At 24.0% G+C, this 19,845-nt stretch overlaps 3 protein-coding genes across 3 annotated transcripts; 1 reads left to right on the plus strand and 2 right to left on the minus strand.

Annotated features, from left to right (window-relative positions):
• Positions 1-599: 599 nt before the first annotated feature.
• On the minus strand, positions 600-2,914 carry LOC132920595 (large ribosomal subunit protein uL30). Its single transcript, XM_060983100.1, has 6 exons — positions 2,753-2,914; positions 2,458-2,554; positions 1,557-1,732; positions 1,399-1,489; positions 1,080-1,334; positions 600-734 (listed from the first exon to the last, which is right to left on the minus strand). The coding sequence occupies exons 1-6, from the start codon at positions 2,764-2,766 to the stop codon at positions 624-626; spliced, it is 744 nt and encodes a 247-aa protein (XP_060839083.1). The 5' UTR covers positions 2,767-2,914; the 3' UTR covers positions 600-623.
• A 2,046-nt stretch (positions 2,915-4,960) lies between these two features.
• LOC132920588 (ADP-ribosylation factor GTPase-activating protein 2) lies at positions 4,961-11,306 on the minus strand. The gene is made up of 12 exons (XM_060983087.1): positions 11,095-11,306; positions 10,918-11,013; positions 9,392-9,583; positions 9,070-9,201; positions 8,504-8,629; positions 8,320-8,436; positions 7,120-7,272; positions 6,906-7,036; positions 6,688-6,834; positions 6,089-6,404; positions 5,286-5,489; positions 4,961-5,178 (listed from the first exon to the last, which is right to left on the minus strand). Exons 2-12 carry the CDS (start codon positions 10,990-10,992, stop codon positions 5,158-5,160), a joined length of 1,614 nt encoding a protein of 537 aa, XP_060839070.1. The 5' UTR covers positions 10,993-11,013; positions 11,095-11,306; the 3' UTR covers positions 4,961-5,157.
• Positions 11,307-11,512: 206 nt separating this feature from the next.
• LOC132920577 (FAST kinase domain-containing protein 1, mitochondrial) lies at positions 11,513-17,167 on the plus strand. The gene is made up of 11 exons (XM_060983077.1): positions 11,513-11,762; positions 12,084-12,851; positions 12,927-13,213; positions 13,290-13,648; positions 13,797-14,118; positions 15,592-15,743; positions 15,809-16,051; positions 16,118-16,268; positions 16,342-16,465; positions 16,533-16,704; positions 16,762-17,167. Exons 1-11 carry the CDS (start codon positions 11,759-11,761, stop codon positions 16,964-16,966), a joined length of 2,787 nt encoding a protein of 928 aa, XP_060839060.1. The 5' UTR covers positions 11,513-11,758; the 3' UTR covers positions 16,967-17,167.
• Positions 17,168-19,845: the final 2,678 nt, after the last annotated feature.

Here is a 19,845-nt window from a genome sequence, read left to right on the forward strand (position 1 = left end):
ATTACGCTTGTAAGACAAAGACAACACATGCAGGTATGACGTCCTCAAGAAACTACTTTTATATTAAGTCTAGCCAGTCTTAGACAGCTAAATTAATGTAGTTACTTAATTCAAGTAAGATAATTTTAGTATTTTGTAAATAAATGTATATACTTATTAAATAAATAGAGGGGGGGGGCTAAATGAAAAAATTTATTTAAAGCACTTAAAAAGCCTAGACATTTAAGTTTTAAAATATTTTAAGTAGGTATCTAAGGCCTTGATATAATATGGAAATAAGTTGAATTGTATAGTTAAACCATAGACAAGTATACATACACACGTCCTGCCAAGAACGTAAACAATGTGTTGATGAAGTATTTAACTTTACAATTGATCTTATTTTCATCATAAATATTTGTAATATTACAAAATCGTTGATGTGACATTCTTATAATGTTTTAGTTAAACATCAGACATTATAATCATAATTGTGTATATAACAGATACTCATTGTCTTAAATTGTATCACAACTTACTACATTTTTATGGTTAATTAGAAATATTGTTATGAAATAGGATCAGGTATAATATTATTAAAATAAAAAATAAAAAAAAAAGTTTTTGTAAAACATTTAATGTATTTAAACCATTTTTCTCAATAGCTTGTTAATGGTATCTTCACGGTTTCCAAAATCTCCACCTTCAACGTAGTGATTGGTCTTCTTACGCCAGCCTCCAGTTGGGGTGTTTAACTAGAAAAATAATAAAATTCAGTCAGTACTCAGTATACAATTTAAGAATATTTACGACTTTATGTAAACACATAAATTAAACTTAATTTTTCATAATACATATTATCTATATGAATAGGTATAAAATATGAAATTTATTATTTATCAATTAATATTTACATATATAAGAAGTTTTTCTAAATTTATTGTAATTTATGAGGCATATATTATTTAAACAATAAAAATATTGAAAAACACAACATATCACTTCATCATTTGCTATATGACGACTTGGAAGGGGCAACAGCTAAATTGATGTCACACCATGGATGCGTCAATTACAAGTAATTGGAATTCTACACTTACTTTGAAAGGCCAAAGGAAGTTCATCGCATACTTGAATCGACGATCGGCTCTATAAATACAATGAACTAAATCTTCTGTACAGATGATACCATATTTTCCCAATTTCTTTTCAATCATTTCATTGTTAGTGATTGGAATGCGTTGGCCCTTGATTTTGGCAAATCCTCTTTTGTAGACCAATTCTCTTACACTCTTCAAGTTAGGATATCCCCAAGTCACATATGGTTCACAAATTCTCAACATATTTAATGTTGCCTAAAAATAATTATAATAAAGTTAAGAAATAATACATAGTATTTACATTTAATTATATCATTACTTTGTTCAATTTGATGAAAATTCCATTGTTGATTTGGCGTAATCTGAACAGTTGCAATACTTTCTTCACTTTAGGAGCTACTTGATTCACACTAAAATATTTATAAAAATTGTATCAGAAATGTTATAAGATCCAATAAATTAAAAATGCAAACATACCCACGAATACGCATGATGAATGCTAATTTTGGCTCTGGAGGAATATAAAAGTCACCAGCTTTCTTAGCATTTCTTGCTAAACGGATTTCATCTCTTTCCTTCATTCTAAATTCCTTAACATAAGCTTCGGCGCGTTTAAAATACTTCTTAGTTTTCTTCACGCGTTCTTTACGTTCCTAATTAAAAAAAAATAATAATATAAGAAATGTCAATCTATACAACTAAATAACTTTAAAATACAAAAAACGAATGTACATAATTGAATCTCAGATGCAATATAAAAATATTTGTTATTGAAATAAAACATTTACACTTTCTTTAGTGTACCTAATCAATGTAAGAATAAAAATGTATTAATACACAAGTACTAAATAATATATTACTCCTCATACTTAACCTTTCTCAAGAATATAAAATAAATTATTTTGATTAAAGAAAACCAATGAGTGTTTCAGTATATAAAAAGAAGCTTAGTTATCTAAATGATATAATTAGAATGAGATTTGCCATTGAAGTACAAATTTGATTAATTTAAGAAACAGTATATCATATTATTACATATTCAAATATATTATATACAACATTCAAAATAAAAATATTGTTTGAGATTAAACAGATTCTGATCAAAATAATAGTTAGTAAGCAATCATGATAAAAAAATTCATTTTAAGTAAAACTAAGTATATCATTAGAGTATTTTCATCACTAGTTCAAATTGTATAATATTAAAACAAATAAACGTAAGCATAATAAGTTGAAATAATAAAAAACAAATATTTTATGATAGAGTAAACATTATTATACCCTCAGTGGATAACATAAGATTTAGAAATAATGAAGAATTTTGTCAATTTTAATATGTTGGAATTAGTTTAATGTTATTGCTGTTATTGCTACATACCTCAATAGCTTTTTTCAATGACTTAAGTTTGAACGCTGTACGAGCCTTACGTCTTTTGAGTACAGACTCCGGCACCGCCGGAAGCCTTTTTGGAGCACTGTAAACATAATATTAATGTAAAAATTAATATTTTTTATTGACATAATAAAAACGAAATTATCGTTTGCATTGGTCTTCAGTGTCCAATAATTGACAAATTTTAAATGTTTAAACAACACTTTTTCAGAATTCATAAACGAATTATGAATACGTCATAACGTAAAGTGGATTAATATGGATGAAAAATATTACTCACTTGTCATCAACCATTTTTGCAGAACGGGATCCAAACTATCGACACAACAAGTAGACTGTAAATACTAGTGCACTAAAAAGAACGATCCTGTGTAGAAAAGTTGTGTTGAAAATTGAAATTCAACATTTGAGGTTAGTGTTATACCGATGATCGCGGGTACAGTGTGACCGTTTTAATCACGGATAACAAATGCACTGTAGTGTTATCAATAATATCGTTGATTTTAGAAATGATAACAAACAACCACAGATAGGTATAAAAATAATAAAAATATTTACTATTATTATATGTTTTAAACACGAACTGTGGCTAATGGCTATAGATTAGCCATGGACATAATCGAATGGTTCGAATCATTCGAAAGTATGGATATTGAATACTTGAATAATAATATAATATTATCCTCGAACTCCTCAGGTCTGTGTTATAAGCATTTGACATTTTTTATTGTCATTTTTTTTTTTTTTATAAACTCCTATAAAAGATTATGTAGATCAAAATACTTGAAAATTGTATACATAATCGTCATAATCCCACATAATTTGAAGGTTTAGAATTTTGACGAAATTTGTCAAAATTCCAAAAACTTTCAAATTATAAAACTATTTTGTAGTTAGAAATTCATAAAAAAATTTCTACCTATTTGAATATTGAATATTTGTATCTCAGTCTTGAAAACTTAATCAAGATTCCTCATAAGAAGTTTCTACTGAAACCATAATATTTTAAAATATATATAAAAGCATTTACTATTTATAGACATTTTAAGTTCAAATTTGAACGAAATAACTAATTTAAACAAATAACGACGTTAATTATCTTGTTATAATTTAAAAACATTATTCATGGAAACTTAAAACGTTAATGAAATTTATATTTTAATACATTTTTATGAATTTTATTATAAGCATCAACATTTTTAAATTATTTTAAGGCATTATCATAAAATATATATGCAGTAAAAAGTTTATTATATAATCAATAGTATTTTGTTAAGCTGTATTAACTTAGATATTGAAAGCTTTAAAAAAAAAAATCCAATACCTATTATTATTTATTCTATATATACTTTTTACTAATTTTAGTTTTTACGGTATTTACTATTTACAAAAAGTTATAAAAATGAAAATTTAGTTTATTAGATTTGGGCATTTCAGGTAAATCAATTTTTTTATTTATGGATAAATGTAAATTTATTTTGGTTAATTATGATTAATTACTAATTAGGGTGTTAACTCTTGTTTCATATCAATTAACATTAGATTTTCTATGTGAATTTGATATAGTAATTTTAATTGATTTTTAAAGCAAATATAATAAAAAAAAGCTATTTTCTTCAGTTATTTTTCTACTGATATGCCACTCATTTTTTTAATAATAATTTGGGTTTCGGGTTAATGAAAATATTAATTCTGGTTTCTGATTAATTTGGGTGTTAATTAATACAGGTTTAGGTTTAGCAATTTATTTGGGTTAATTTGATTTTCGGATGCAAAGCCCTACTACAAACTATATGAATCATTTAGTCTGCGACTAAACCTCTTTATATCATACAACTCACCATAAGTAATTATGTAATGTTGTAATACCTAGAAACTTAGAATTAAGTTACTTCCTAACACTGCTTATAAGCTACAACTTCAATTACCTACTATAATGCTTATTATGTTAATTAATAGTTAACAATGTTCATTAATAATAATATAAGGTTGTGATAAATGATAATAGCAGAAATATATTTTTTATGAATCTAAAAAAAAATATAACTATTAATTTTACTTAATAAACTTATGTATGGAGAAAGGGCTAAGCCACTAGAATACTCAACAAAAAATTGTCGAGAAAGACTTAGTTTGTTAGTGATTAAAGATGTTAATGTATTTTAAAAATAAAAAACTCATTTTGCAATAAAAGTATATTTTTTAGAAGTCCATAAATTATATTCTTGAAATAAATAATACTATAAAATTAATGTTTGGCAAGGGTATATATGTAAGAATTCAGAAATTCAAGAAATGGAAAACAATGTGTTAGAAATTAAAATTTATCCAAACAATTTAGATGGCAGGAATGTATTTTTTAGAATATAATAATATTATATTTTAAATAATAATATGCATATTATTTCATATAATAAATTGATATATTATTATTTGTTATTATATTAATACCATCTATTTTATTATGCTGTCACAAATTTCGAACAAATTAACTTTCTAACACTTTATTTACACATTTTATACATGAGTATACTACCTTTATAGTTTACTGTAACAATGTAATAAACTGATTCAATTACTTATACAATAATATGAAATAATTATTTACAAAATGTTTCTATATAAAACTGATACTATAATATAATTTATTAGATATATCTTATTGTATGCGCTGGATCAACAATTTTAATAACCTCCATATTTTTCCTGCAAATAAAACACATATTAGTTCGCATAATAAAATATAATCATAATTATATGTATATGTTGTTATATATATTCATGCAATTAAATTATTATGTTTATTACTTTACCTGAAATGATGACATCATGCCATTAGCCAAAGACGATAATTTACCAGCTACTTTTGTTACACCTTGTTTAACGCTTTCTTTAACATCATCTAAATCTGGTGGTTGGTATGTAGAATTGACACCTGTCATTTCTTCTCTGCCAAATAGTTCAGCAGATGAAATACTATCACTTCCTTCGAAACGTGAAAGATTTGATTTCTCACCCTATAATTAAAATATAAATTATAGTTAAAAAATATGGTAAAAATATTGTGGTAATTTTGTTTTAACGAATACTCGATAGATAGGTACATATAGTCTTATATACATAACAATATTTTCTCATACTGCATGAATTTACTATAATATAACACCATGAATTGTATTATAATATTAAATTGATAAATTTGAAGTTCATTACTAAATACATCATGATATTTGTTTTTATTTATTTATATTAAATAACATAAAATAATATCCAAAAAAATATTTTATAAAATTATATCTTATTAAAATAATTTACTTATATTACGTGAAATATAAGGATGGTGGAGTCCTTTTTCAAACATTTTACCTTAGGCGAGGAAATAATATTCCAAAAACTTTTATTGGTAATTTAAAATTAAATAAACTACTTCCATTGCCTTTGTAACACTTATTATTTTTTATTATAATAGAAAATTAACAATACAATCAAATACCTGTTAATTGTAATTAATAGTACCAAATTGTACTTCAATTACTTTGATAAAATTACTAGTACCAAACTGAAGCAATTCAAAAATTTTCCCTTCAATCTTACATGTTATATAAACTTAACTTACTTGTGTTTGACTATCACCAAAATATTGAGTAGATGATATTGATTTAGCTCCACCAAATTTTTTAAAAGCTTCATTATTTTCTGCGGGTTTTGACACTAAATTTGTTGATCTATTATTTCTACCTTGTCTTCTATTAGAGTTTTCATAAAAAGAGTCCCAATTATCATTTTCAGCTTCTTTGTTTACTTTTTTCGCTGGTTTTATATTATCCCAGTCATTTTTTATGACATCAATAGTGGAAGGCGTATATGATAATTTTAAACTTTTAATAGAATCATCAAAGTCCAAAAAATCATCACTGGTAATTTGACGATTTCTATTCAGACAAATAAAATGATAAAACAATTAATTCTAACCAATTTATTTGGCAAGAACTTTTTTGTGAATTTAAAACTAATTTTTTGCTTTTTTTGCCAAAGGTGTATATTACAAAAAAAGTAAATAGAATTGGTACAAAGTTATCAATTTTTGCAATAAAATTATGAACAATAAGAATGAATAATAAAATATGGAATGTTAAATATTAAAGATTCTGAACAAAAGTACAAATTACTTTTTTTTTAAACATTATTATTATAAGAAAAATATACAAATCTTACTTGTTCATCATTTTTAAAATCATTTCAGGAGTTTTGTCTTCATCAAAACAATCATAAAATTGATCTTCATTATGGTCTAATGTAGTTTGTTTTTTTACTTCTTTATCTAGTGTCGTCATATCATTTAACGCTGAATGACTAACAATACTATAAATAAAAAAATATTAGATAACATTTACACAATTCTTATTTACTTATAGTTAAAACATCAAACATACTTTTTTGAAGTAAATCCCATACCAAGTCTTTCTAATTGAGCAGCTTTTTTAGGATCAACTTGTTTTAATTTTTCCTCTTCTTTACTCTTTTTTAAACTCAAATCATGATAAGCTAACCTCATTGATGACATCTATGTTAATCATTAACCCATTTTTTAAACTGTAAGTTTGGTTACCATAAAAATTAAATATATTAATATTTAGTTTTATATACCTGAGTTTCTTGGTCTTCATTAGATTTTTCTACATTTACTGTTTTTTCTGGTTCGCTAAATTTCATTTTATCAGCTAATTCTGCTTCTTTTTCTATATCAGCAAAATTAGCATGTACTTTCTGAGCACCCATACCTAATCTTTTTCCTCCCAACTGAAATCAAATATATTAATTTTATTTTACCATAAAACTGTTTGATTATAGTTCATTTTTAAAATGTATATACTAAAGAATTGTAACACAGTGTAAGAGAATGTAACAGTTTCTAACATTTAAATAGCATTTGAATTATTGGTGCTTTGTGATACACACTGAATATTAAATAGTAATTCATACATTTTGTTTATATTTTCTAACTAAGAATTTTTTTTTAAATAGATTATTTTTTTTTAATTTATGTACTTTATTATTATACATTAGTTATGTTTTTAAGAAAATTTTTTATTCGAGTCTGTTAGTAGCAATTATTTAAGAAACAAACTACGTATGTGGTATAGTATGTCACAGAAGTCTGACATAACCATTAGTATCTCAGCATTTAAAAAGAAAGATCCAATTTAATAGTATAAATTTCAAATTTTTCAAAATTATTATTTAATAATTATTATCATGTGTTTTAAAAAAAAAAGTGGTTTAATCAAGATTGATTGGAATGTGAATTTTTTTTAGTAGATTCATCAGAAAAGTTATTTTTTTTTATATTGGATCCTGACATATAGTATTCACTATTCATTACTCAATCACAAAATTTTAAATGTGTTTTCCACCACTTGCGTAAAACTGTTGAACACATTTGGTTTTCTATTGCTTTATTTTGTTTATGAGTAATATTTTATAAAGGAACATTTGTTTACTCCAGCCTCCACCCACCAATAACATACAGATAATTTTTGAGATATAACTACACTTCTAAAAATTTTAATAGTATAGTCAACATTTATTTTACTCTTTGATCTACCTGACTTATTTTACTTATTGACATTAAATAGAAGGTGAAATTATATTTTTAATAAAATTAAAAAAATCAATGAAATAACTTAATACTACACTATCCTATATCTATACAATTTGGTCTATTTTTGTTCAATTTTAATATTTTTTTTATTTTATCTTGAAAATTTAAAAAAACTGAATTGCATATAAAATTTGTTTTGAAAAAAATTGATGATATTAGACTTCTTAGATATACTGTTTACTTACACCAGATCTTTTACTATGTGCTTGACGACCACCTAATAAAGTTTTATGATCTATTGATTTTTGTGCTGCATCATTTAAGATTTTAGTACCTCCTTCAAGTGTTGTATCACCATTATCCTAAAATTAATATACTTTTTAAAACTTATCAATATAAATTATTATCATAAATTATAAATGCACATACTTGTTTAAAGGACATAAAATTGTTACTTAAAAAGTTGTCATTACTCGAATTAACATTAGTTGTATGTTGTTCAAAAAAATCTATTGGTTTCACTTCAATTGTTTCGTGCGATTGGTCTAAAAATAACTAAACAAAACATAAACATTAACATTAATGATAAGGCCCTTGCAAATATGTTATTTATATGCTATTCTTTCATGAATATGGATACTGCTTATATATGTCTTTGTAGTAAAATAACTCATACCAGATATTTAGTATACAAATATTATATTGAAATGCATTTATAATTTAAGAAAATCAAAATATTTAATACCAATTTATTAAGGTAAAGTAGTTATATTCCAGACAGAAATTTAGAATATTTGAAAATTTAAAACAAGTATAAAGAATATACCATATAACAATATAACATTATATTGTAATAATTATAATATTATTGTACAAATATCAAACTATAGTTTAAACTTTAATAGCTAGTTTACTATAAGATATTTATAATATTTCTTCATAAAAAATAACATATAACAATACATTAATACAACTTCTTTAAGGATATAAAATACCTGTGTTCCATAGGTTTTCATTGCTTGTTTAGCACTTTGTAAGAGTTTATCTCTATATAATTGAGCAGCTCTGGAATTATATTTCTGTTGTGCATCTTTAGAGATGCAATTATGTTGCCTGAAGAAAACTGTCTGTAATATCACACACATATATAGAAGCTATAAGTATAGGTGGAACCTCGTTAACCTTGATAACTAGAACCTCTATAAGTTGAATTTTCGGTAACTCAAATTTGTTTTTTCCCCCAAACTGATTCAAGTTATCGAGGTTCCACTGGAATGTTAAAATCAATTGAGAAATAAAAATAAAAATAACTATTACAGCATTTGAATTTCCGCCCAATTGCATTTGTCGCATTTGCAACCATGTCCAATTTGTGTCTAGTTGAGTAGACCTTACAAAAGTCAAATGAACTCCTAAGCTTCTATGTACTGCAGAACAATCCAAACAAATAAACACACCGTATGTTATACTTGACCATGTTGGATTTTTTGAATTACAGTCAAAACATGTCTGAAACAGTTATTATTATTAATTTTTTATTAAAATAAACCAGCCGCAACAATGATTGGGTTATATTGACAATATTAGATTACATGCACAGATAATAGAAGTATAATGATGCATAAAACATAATAATAAAATGACTTAAATACTAGATGATAAATCAGTGAGGGTTTTATTTATTAATTTATTTATTTCAGCCAAAATAAATTACAATTATATGATACAATAAGTAAATTATTACATTAAGGGTTATATCTTATTGAGTAAATTAGAGGTGATTAAGAATTTGATTGAACGATGAAGTGAGTAATTCGGATAGCATAACATTTTTTTCTGTTCTTGGCATAATTATGATATCCAGTAAAAATATGTTTGATTCCGACATGGACCCCACAAGCAATGCATATTGGTATGTCATTGAAGAATTAAACATGACTTGTATGGCCAATCCTTAGTTTATAAATTATAATATTTTTTGGACAATTCAAGAAGGAAAGACCAGTAATAAATATTTTGTTTGATTTTGTGCAGTATAGTGGATTAAGATAGCCACTATTGGAGCCATTTAAGAATACATTAATTATTAATCAAGGTTAAAATATCTTTGTTTGAAACAATTATAAGAAGGATGATTGTGTGGATGAGATTATATTTTTGACTGTTTCATCAATGCATTTGTTTCCATTGATGTTAGAATGGCTGAGATTCAAAATAATTTGATTTTGAAATTTGTATAAATTATTATTTACTTTTAAAGTTAAAGAATAAAAAATAAATTTATACTTAATATTAGAATATTAATTGTACTCAATTAATTTAAAGATATTTGAATTTATTAAGTATGCTCAATCAATAGTATAAATCTACTGGTACACATTAAATAATTACTAATATTATTAATAGATAAAAATAAATGTTGAATATTTTACTTTTAATTTACATAAAAACAGTAACCATAAGCATCTATGAAACTATTCAATTACTGAAATTAAACTAATAGAATCAAACAAATTTTTCTAGTGAAAATCACATAATTTCATATAATATCTTCATTACATAAAATGTAAATTTTGATATTATTTAATTTAAATTTATATTGAATTTATATATACATATACATATTATATGCAGTAATCAATCGCCAGATTTTATTGTAATAATATCAGTCAATAATTAATTTTTAATGTATTGCATACACTTTATTAAAAACTCATATTATAATTGTACACATTAAAGTGCCTAAACTTTATTAGGTAGTAAAGTAATAAAATATTTATTTTCCACCTTTAATATTATTATATTTAGTTTTATTTATTTTCTAGTAATATTAAAATGTTTACTTTATTGACTGGCAATGCTCTAAGACGTTGAAATACAATTTCTATGTCTTCACTGTTAACTTTTGCTTCCGACATGTTGATATTTAAAAATGGTAACTATAATAATGTATAATGTTGTATTATTATAATTTATACTACGTACAAATAACAATTTAATAATGAATGATCTTCTGTTACCTGTAATTATGTTAGTGAATATAAATGGTAACAATGTAAGAAAATTTTAAAACAAAAATACACTTTATAAAAGACGCATAAAGATAAATAATTATTTGCTATATTATATTATTTTAATAAAATGTTAAACCTTGAAAAATTGAAAAGTTGTAAAATGTTATGACACTAATTATTAACTAATAAGTAATATTAAGTAATAATAGAAATCTAAGAAAGTAAGAAACTATAATTTGTGTTGATAAGATGAAATTGAATCTTAAATACATTCAGTATGACCGGAGATGACGTTTACCGTGATGATGTCATCAATTAACAGAGTATTTTAAATTTTTATTGAAAATTTGGTACGATTGGTCATTATCAAATGTTGTTATCAAACACATGTCACAACGTTATAATCACAAAATACAAATTTAAATTAATAAAATTAATTTAAAATTTAAATACTAAATAGTAAAAGTGGTAAAATAATTAAATAGGTACTATGATCATTGATTAAAAATTGCTATAGTTAAAAAATAATTAAAGTTTTCGTAGTCTCATAGTGTAATACCAGAATAAAGACTTCGTAAATGATACATGTAAAAAGAAATTAAATAAAAACAAATAACTAAATATTATATTTTATTTTAATTTCTATCATGTGCTCTATAAACATACATCAATGAGTAAGTATTGATATTTTTGTATGTTTATGTTTAATAATAAGTACAACACTATATGTTTTAACAAATTTTGAAAACTGTGGTCTCAAAATATATAGATTAACTACTAATATAATTTCTTAGGTATAAAAATACATTTTGCAATCACAAACGTAAAACATAAACATGTTTGTAAGTTGTAACACATGACCACTTTAAATATTGATTTGTAATAATAAAATCAATTATATTTTAAATTTAACTTTTGCCATTCCGGTCAGAAATATCAAGATGTAACCTACAGTATAATGTTGAATATATATTGTTAATTTTTTTTTTTTACAGGTAAAATGACATTATTTAAACTATTTGGTACAAATTTAAAAATAACTACCAAAATTATTCACACAACAACAAGATATAAAACCAAAAATTATAATGCTATTTATACTAAAATGTATGAATTAAATCCTTTAAAATTAGTATTTCCACTTCAGCAATTTCAAAGGAAATATTGTTTTCGTTCTTTTAGAGGAGATGAAACTGACAGTGATTCTGAAGATATTGAACAAAAACGAGACATTAAAAATATTATATTACAAGATAATAATGATATACTGGCAATAAAAATAAGTGAATGTAAATCTTTACAAGACATTTTTGATTTGTTGCAAAACAACAATGATCAATTGAATTGGAAAAATATCTCTATGGCTATAGCCATGGTTAGAGAACTTCAAATAATATTTTACAGAGTATGCATGTTTGAAAAAAATTTAAATTCTTTTCTCACTCCTGAGGATAATTTTGAAAACATTTTAACAAATAATGATTTTTTGAATTTAATGAATTTAATGGAAAAACATTATGAGTTTATGAACATCCAATGTTTATCTTACAGTTTATTGTGTTTACATAAAATAGGAGTTGATATTAATTGTACAGTAAGTACAAAACTATCGCATAGACTACAAAATATATTAAAGACTACTCCTGCTGAAGAAATAGAATCTTGCATACTATCCAGATTTACAGTAACAATTGTGAGTCATAGAGACCTTGTGGGTCTGCATATTCTAAAAGACATTTGGCCAATAATTTTAAAAAAAATAAGTAATAATATATATTTACTAACTTTAAAAAATGTTTTATAATTTTACTTATGACTTTTATTATTTGTTGTCGTAGATTTATGTGACACTTATGAAGATATTAAACATATTTCTATATGTTTGTACAATTTGCCATGGTTTTTAAATAAATCTATCATGGATAATTTTGTTACATTAATTGAACGTAATTTATTGAACAAACCCCAAAATGATGAAAAAATTAAATGTATAGTGAAAGTGCTGAGACTGATAAATAGTCCTTACTGGATTAATCAAAATATTAATCTTACTAGATCTTTGTTGCTCAATTTACAAGGTGTTATTAAACACATAGCACTTTATGATATGATACAGCTACAAATGGTATGGAATACATTTTGATCAGACATTCCATCTAAAATTGATTTTTAGTTATTTTTGAAATTATTAATTGTTTAAGATTATTGTGAAACAATCAGAACCATATCAGTTATTTGAGGAAATACACAACGAAACATCTAAATGGCTATCTAAAGCAGATATTGATACTGATATCACTGTACTTCGATTATTATCTTGTATAGTACCATCTTCATCTGCATCTCAACGAAAACATATAGAATCTTTGCTAAGAAAACAATTTTTGTTAAACAATAGTTTTTCTCAATTATGTATTGGACCTCTGTTTAATATTATAAGAAATCTTAAAACATCTGATTTACAAATTTGCAATGCATATTGGTCAAGTGTATTGGATTGGCTAATATCTGGGAAACCTTCAATCCGTGAACACCATAAGCTATTACGAATATGTAACAGGTTAATATATTTAATTTACATACTTAAGTGGCATGAATAGATTGAAATGAGTAAAGGAATTAATTATATTTAAATTATTATTATTGTTTTTGTATTTTATTAGTTTAGAAAACTTTATAATTATTTTTTTATATATATATATATATAGATACATGAACTTTCATAACAATATGTCTGGAACATACAGATACTATAAATTTGAAAATCAAATGATCAATTGGTTAAATGATGAATTAGATCATGGGATATCAGCAATAATTCCATCTAAATTTAGTAAAATATTTTCATTTTTTATAAGTTATCCTAATAAAAATATTGGGTATGAAATGCCTGAAGTAATGGTTAAAAAAGTATTAGATACTGTTGGTCAATATAATATTTATGATTGTTACATTATTAGTAGAGGTCTAAATACAGCATTTATAAACCGAAAGAATAAAACATCTTTGCCAATGTTCTTAGATCAATATGTAAGTAGTATTTATTTATTTTATTTTAATTTGTAGTATTAATTAAATACTTCTTTTGTACCAATTGCATTCAATATATTTTCTTTATTCATTTTCCTGTTTGGAATCAAAAGTTATATAATTAATTAATATACTAAAATACTAAAATAATTAATAGCTTATAGATGCAATATGTAATGCACTATTTTATAAAATATCATTCAAGATTAATTAAATTTGTTCGTAATTAATTTTTTTTACCTACTTTCAGGTACATAATATTTAACTTATGTGGTTTTTCATATGTTGTTGATGGCTATTGGATATTGTCAATATTTGAAGCAAAGGTAATAAATGTTTATATTTATTCCCTTTCTTCCCAAATGCTATAGATTTCAGAATTTTTCTTATATAAATTATATACTTGGCTTCGATTATTTCTGAACTACCTTCCAACCCAGTTATAATATAATTAATTAAAACCAAAATTTTTTAGAAATCAGTAAAATTACAACAAATGCAATTATTAATTAGTACATTAACCTACAATTTATTGAGGGCAATTGGTACATTATTTGTTATATTTTAAGGCAGTTCATATAGTTCATTTATATCTATAGGTTAGTTAATATGTGTATTCTGTGAATTCAATTTTAAAGGTAATAGGACATATTTCAAAAGCATGACTTTGAGTATCATTTGGAGTTTTTTTACTGTTTACAGGACATATAAATACATCTGTTTTTGATAAATTCTAATTTTTAACAAATTTTATTTGCTCATGTGCACTAAAATAAAAATTTCTTTAATAGGAACTACTATTGTTGATACTAGATTTGGATTGATTTATTTTTTCTGAGTAACTTTGATCTTTTCAGTTTTTTGATAACTTCAAAATTAACATTTTTAGGACAGTTGAAAGTTTTAAATTAGGTAATTTGTAATTATCGCATTTTTCAACGCTCTATCTTAATCTATATAATTAGGTATAATTTATCGATAAATTCCAATGATATTTTTTTATAAATTTGATGTAATAATAAATACACCTTGTAATTTTAATCAAAATAAATTATTATAATAATACCTATAATTACAAATTACCAAATTTAAAACTTTCAACTGTCAATTTTTAAGATATCAAAAAACTGTAAAGATCAAAGTTTCTCAGAAAAAAATAAATCAATCCAAATCCAGTATGAATAATAGTGGTTTCTATTTAAGAAATTTTTATTTTAGTGCGCATTGTGCAGATAAAATTTGTTAAAAATTAGAATTTATCAAAAACAAATGTATTTATATGTGCTGTTCGCAGAAAAAACTCTGAATCAAACTCAGTCATGAATTTGAAATATTTCCTGTTACCTTTAAAATTGAACACCGGTATATAAATATAATTACTTATATTTTATATAATCAGCTTAGATGTTTATTACTATAATACCTATATATTTATATTTAATAAAATTTAATAATTTTAAAATTATTTTTAAGGTGAGACTTTGTACTGCACTTAACAAAAGATGTTTAGAAATAATAAATCAAGAACCCAATTTAAGTATAAGTCAACTAAATTCCTTATATCGTGGATATAATCATCGATATAATGTTAAAGAACCGAGGCTTTTTTATAAAATACTTGAAGGGTAAATAAAGTATTTTTTTAAATAACATTAATTTTTAAAGTGTTTAATAACAAAATATTTTACAGGTATAAAAACTATACATCTGAAGATTTTTCATCTAGGAGTATAAGAGAACTTACTTACAATTTAGTTACATCTGATTGGTATGATGCTGAGCTCTTAGACAAATGCTTGGAGTATTTCATAAAAAATCACAAATATTTATTAGCTGAAAATGTAGAAAAAATATTAACACTATTTTTTTTATACGGAGTTAACAGTGAAAAATTTATAGAATTTCTACCTCATGCAACTGAAATCATTAATAGGTAGCAACAACGTTTATATTTATGACCTAATTTACACTTGATTTAATAATTTATTTTTATTTTTAGGGATAAATTTAAAATGTCTGGTTTAAATTTCATGAGAGCTTCACTTGCTTTATGTTATTTTTATAGTCTATCTACATCCATTAAAGATTATTTATTTAGTGTTGAGTTTTTAGAAAAATTAGATGATGAATTAAATAACTGTTATGCTAAGGTTAATTTTATTATAAATATTTATTATATTAAATAACTAAAGCATCACTTTCATTGAATCGTATATTTTTTAGGCTACATATCCATTAAAAATAAGACAATTATTAATGATATTAAATAGAGCTGTTTGTATTGATTATCCAGAATTTGATGTACCATGGTTTCATACTAAATATTGTGAAGAAATCCAATCATTAGGTATAAAAAAGTATATAATACAATATCAATATACAAATAATAATTTATTTAACTATTTATTTTTTAGTTCCTAAACATACTGGTTCATTTTATTTGGAAGTGGAAAAAAAAATAAACCAATTAATTAAAAATAAAGGTTTTCTGAAATCAAACTCTTTTTCTCCATATGGATACAAATTAGATTTTGAATTAATTCTAAATGACTCAAAACAATTAAATAGTGCAAGCAAAAACGAGAAGTAAGATTATATTTTTTAAATATTCAGACTATTAACACTTAATACTTTTTCTACTAGGTTGACTTTGCTTCTTCTAAATGAAAAAGATTTAAGAAAGACTGATAATGAAATGAGAGGCCTTTCTAAATTGAAGCAAAGACATTTGGAAATACTTGGATATAGAGTGATATGGATTAAAAAATCTATATGGAATTCCATGTTTATGACTGAACCAGAAGCTAAATTATCTTATTTAAAGAGTTTAATTTGGAAAAAACCTTAACAATTTAATTTCAAAGATTATTTTATTTATTTGAGTATTATACATTATGGATACTTAATAAAATGTATTCCTATCCCAATGCATTTAATGAAATATAGAATTATACACTTAGTTATAAATTGATTTTTAACTACAATTTATAATTAGTAGAATACAGAAAGCTTATCTAAGTCAATAATTAAAAATTAACATCTTTTGTAAGTGTTATTGCAATTTTTTTATCAATATAATACATATTTGAAGAATAATTCATTTTATTCATGCCTACTATTAATACTATTTTTAAGTTCTTATATAACTTATGTTTTATCATAATTATATAATTTTTATAGGAAACTTATACATTTGTGCATTTGTCACCAATCTGTTTTTATTGAAAGTGGACATTTGACTGAAGAAAATATATATAAATTATATAAACAACTATGATCAAAGGATATTGTATATATGTTTACATATTACCTACAAAGAATTAATAACATGGTTTACTATTGAACAGTACAGGCAGTGGCACTGATGTTATCTGAAATACCTATGAAAAATATTTATATGCTGGTAGTAATATTGTACCTGAGGAATAGATAGCTTGAAATTTCATCAAAAGAATCAACCAATAATCAAAACATATTGTTTAGTATATAGAACATCCATATGTCCATTCCTTTCCCAACTTTAAATTTTGTTAAAATTTAATATATTTGTTAGCTATATGGAGAGTGGAACAATTACTGCTGTCCGCTATCCCCTGACTACAACTTGAGTAAACCTTCTACCCGCCCCAACCAATCAGAGATTTTTTAACTCCCTTTTTACTTTTAACTATAAGCAAATTGTTGAGTCTCTTGAGACGTGGTAATTTAAACTCTGTTTTTTACTAATATTAAACCTGAGATTTCTACACCTACTTAAATTACTTATGACATTTTTCATAGTTGAATTATAAGATCAACACCACTGAGCTTAAATAAAATATCAAATTGTGTATAACCATATTTTGAAACATATATTTGAAAAGCTTTGAAACTAAAAATAAATAACAACAAGTGAAGTATAGTCAGGTGTGTTTTAGGTTCTGAAACATCTCCACTGCCATTGCCATATCATGGAAAAACATAATTGCTATACCTATGCAGCTATGCTCTAATTTCTAAAACTTAATATAGTTGTTATATGAATATAGTATGATTCTATTTCATATTTCATTTAGGTACCTTACTAGTTACTATCATGAAGATTGATTATTATAATGGTAATGTCTTAAGCTTCTACAAGTTATGTATAAATATAAAATTAAAACTTCCCTAAAAAAATTCTTGGCTATGCACCAAAGTAGGTACAACATATACCTAATAATGATAATACATTAAGATATCAAATGCCTCATAATTCATGGATGTTTCACTAGTAGCTTGTAGTTTATTTAATTTAAATAATAGGTAGTTTATAATACATAATCTTATTAACACATAAATTTATTATACCTTATATAAATATTTATATACCATAAAATAAGACATTTAGTTGATGGATACACAATAGTCATTAAGAATTGTAGATATTAAATAATACATTTAGTTAATATATTATATATATTATACAAATTAGATCTAATAGATAGGTAGGTAAAGTATTTGATTTAAGTATTGAATATTGTCATAATTATTATGTGATATAGGTTTGAGGTCACAGGTAATGAATGTTGACACTTGACATGTAAATTGTAAACATCTTTTAGAAGCTTAGCTTAAAATGTAGTCTATATTAAATTATTAAACAAATATACAAATATTATATCAGTATTATCGTTGAACAATGATAATTACTATATCAGTACACTAATGAATAAAATATAGAATATAGATATTATATTTATTTCGTAGGTGTGATAAGTCAGAACAACAAAACAGATTGTATAGAATAAAATTCACCACGAAATAAATATTAATAAGTAGGTATAAAAAACCCCAAATAAAATAAAATCGAGAATAAAATGAGTTAAATAAACATTACAAAAATTAAATAAACAATAGAGATTATATTAAAGATTACTATAAATAGAGAACTATAAATTAATTCCCAGGTTTTGTATAGGTAATCAACTACATCCCTACTAGGTAGCAGCCAGCAGCGTAAATATCATTTGGAATTTGGAGTGCCTTTGAATGCGTGGTCATAGGGTTACCATTTATGTTTGACAATAAAAGAGGACATTTTTTTCAAGATCATGAAAATAATTAATAGATACATTTTATTTTATTTTTATAAAATACTCTCCTACTGACTAGGTACTGTAATGATAATTTGATAAACATGATATATATCATTAAGTATAAATTATATTTAATTGTACACATTTATTAGTTGACATTTAGACTTGAGAAAATAAATTAAATAGGTACTATAGAATTTCTTCGTAATTTAGAAATAAACAGGCCCGGATTGGGCCGACGAGCTACTGCGCTAAGCGCGGTGGGCCGCAAGATTATTATGATACATGGGCCGCTTGCTAAAGTTTGTAGCTAATGTTATGGACCGATAAAATTATTGTGCTTGGTAAGTTTCTGGGTCACAATCCGGCCCTGGAAATAAATAAATACTAACATTTTTATCATAATGTACAGTCTTATTTGTATAGTCTTTATCAAATATTTTTAAATATTAAAAAAGAAATAATAAAAATAAAGAAAATCATAATGGCATAAATTATAATATTAATCAGGTATTTTGTCAATATCAATATTTTTCTGTTTTTCTAATAATGTGATTATGGCCATAATTTCGATCGTGAACATTGAGCATATTACATAAATACCGATATACTGATATCGATTTATCAAGGTAATTATTTAATAAATTCACATTTCACGAAACACCCTGAC

This window comes from Rhopalosiphum padi, chromosome 1 (genome assembly GCF_020882245.1).
Source record: "Rhopalosiphum padi isolate XX-2018 chromosome 1, ASM2088224v1, whole genome shotgun sequence".
Lineage (NCBI taxonomy): Eukaryota > Metazoa > Arthropoda > Insecta > Hemiptera > Aphididae > Rhopalosiphum > Rhopalosiphum padi.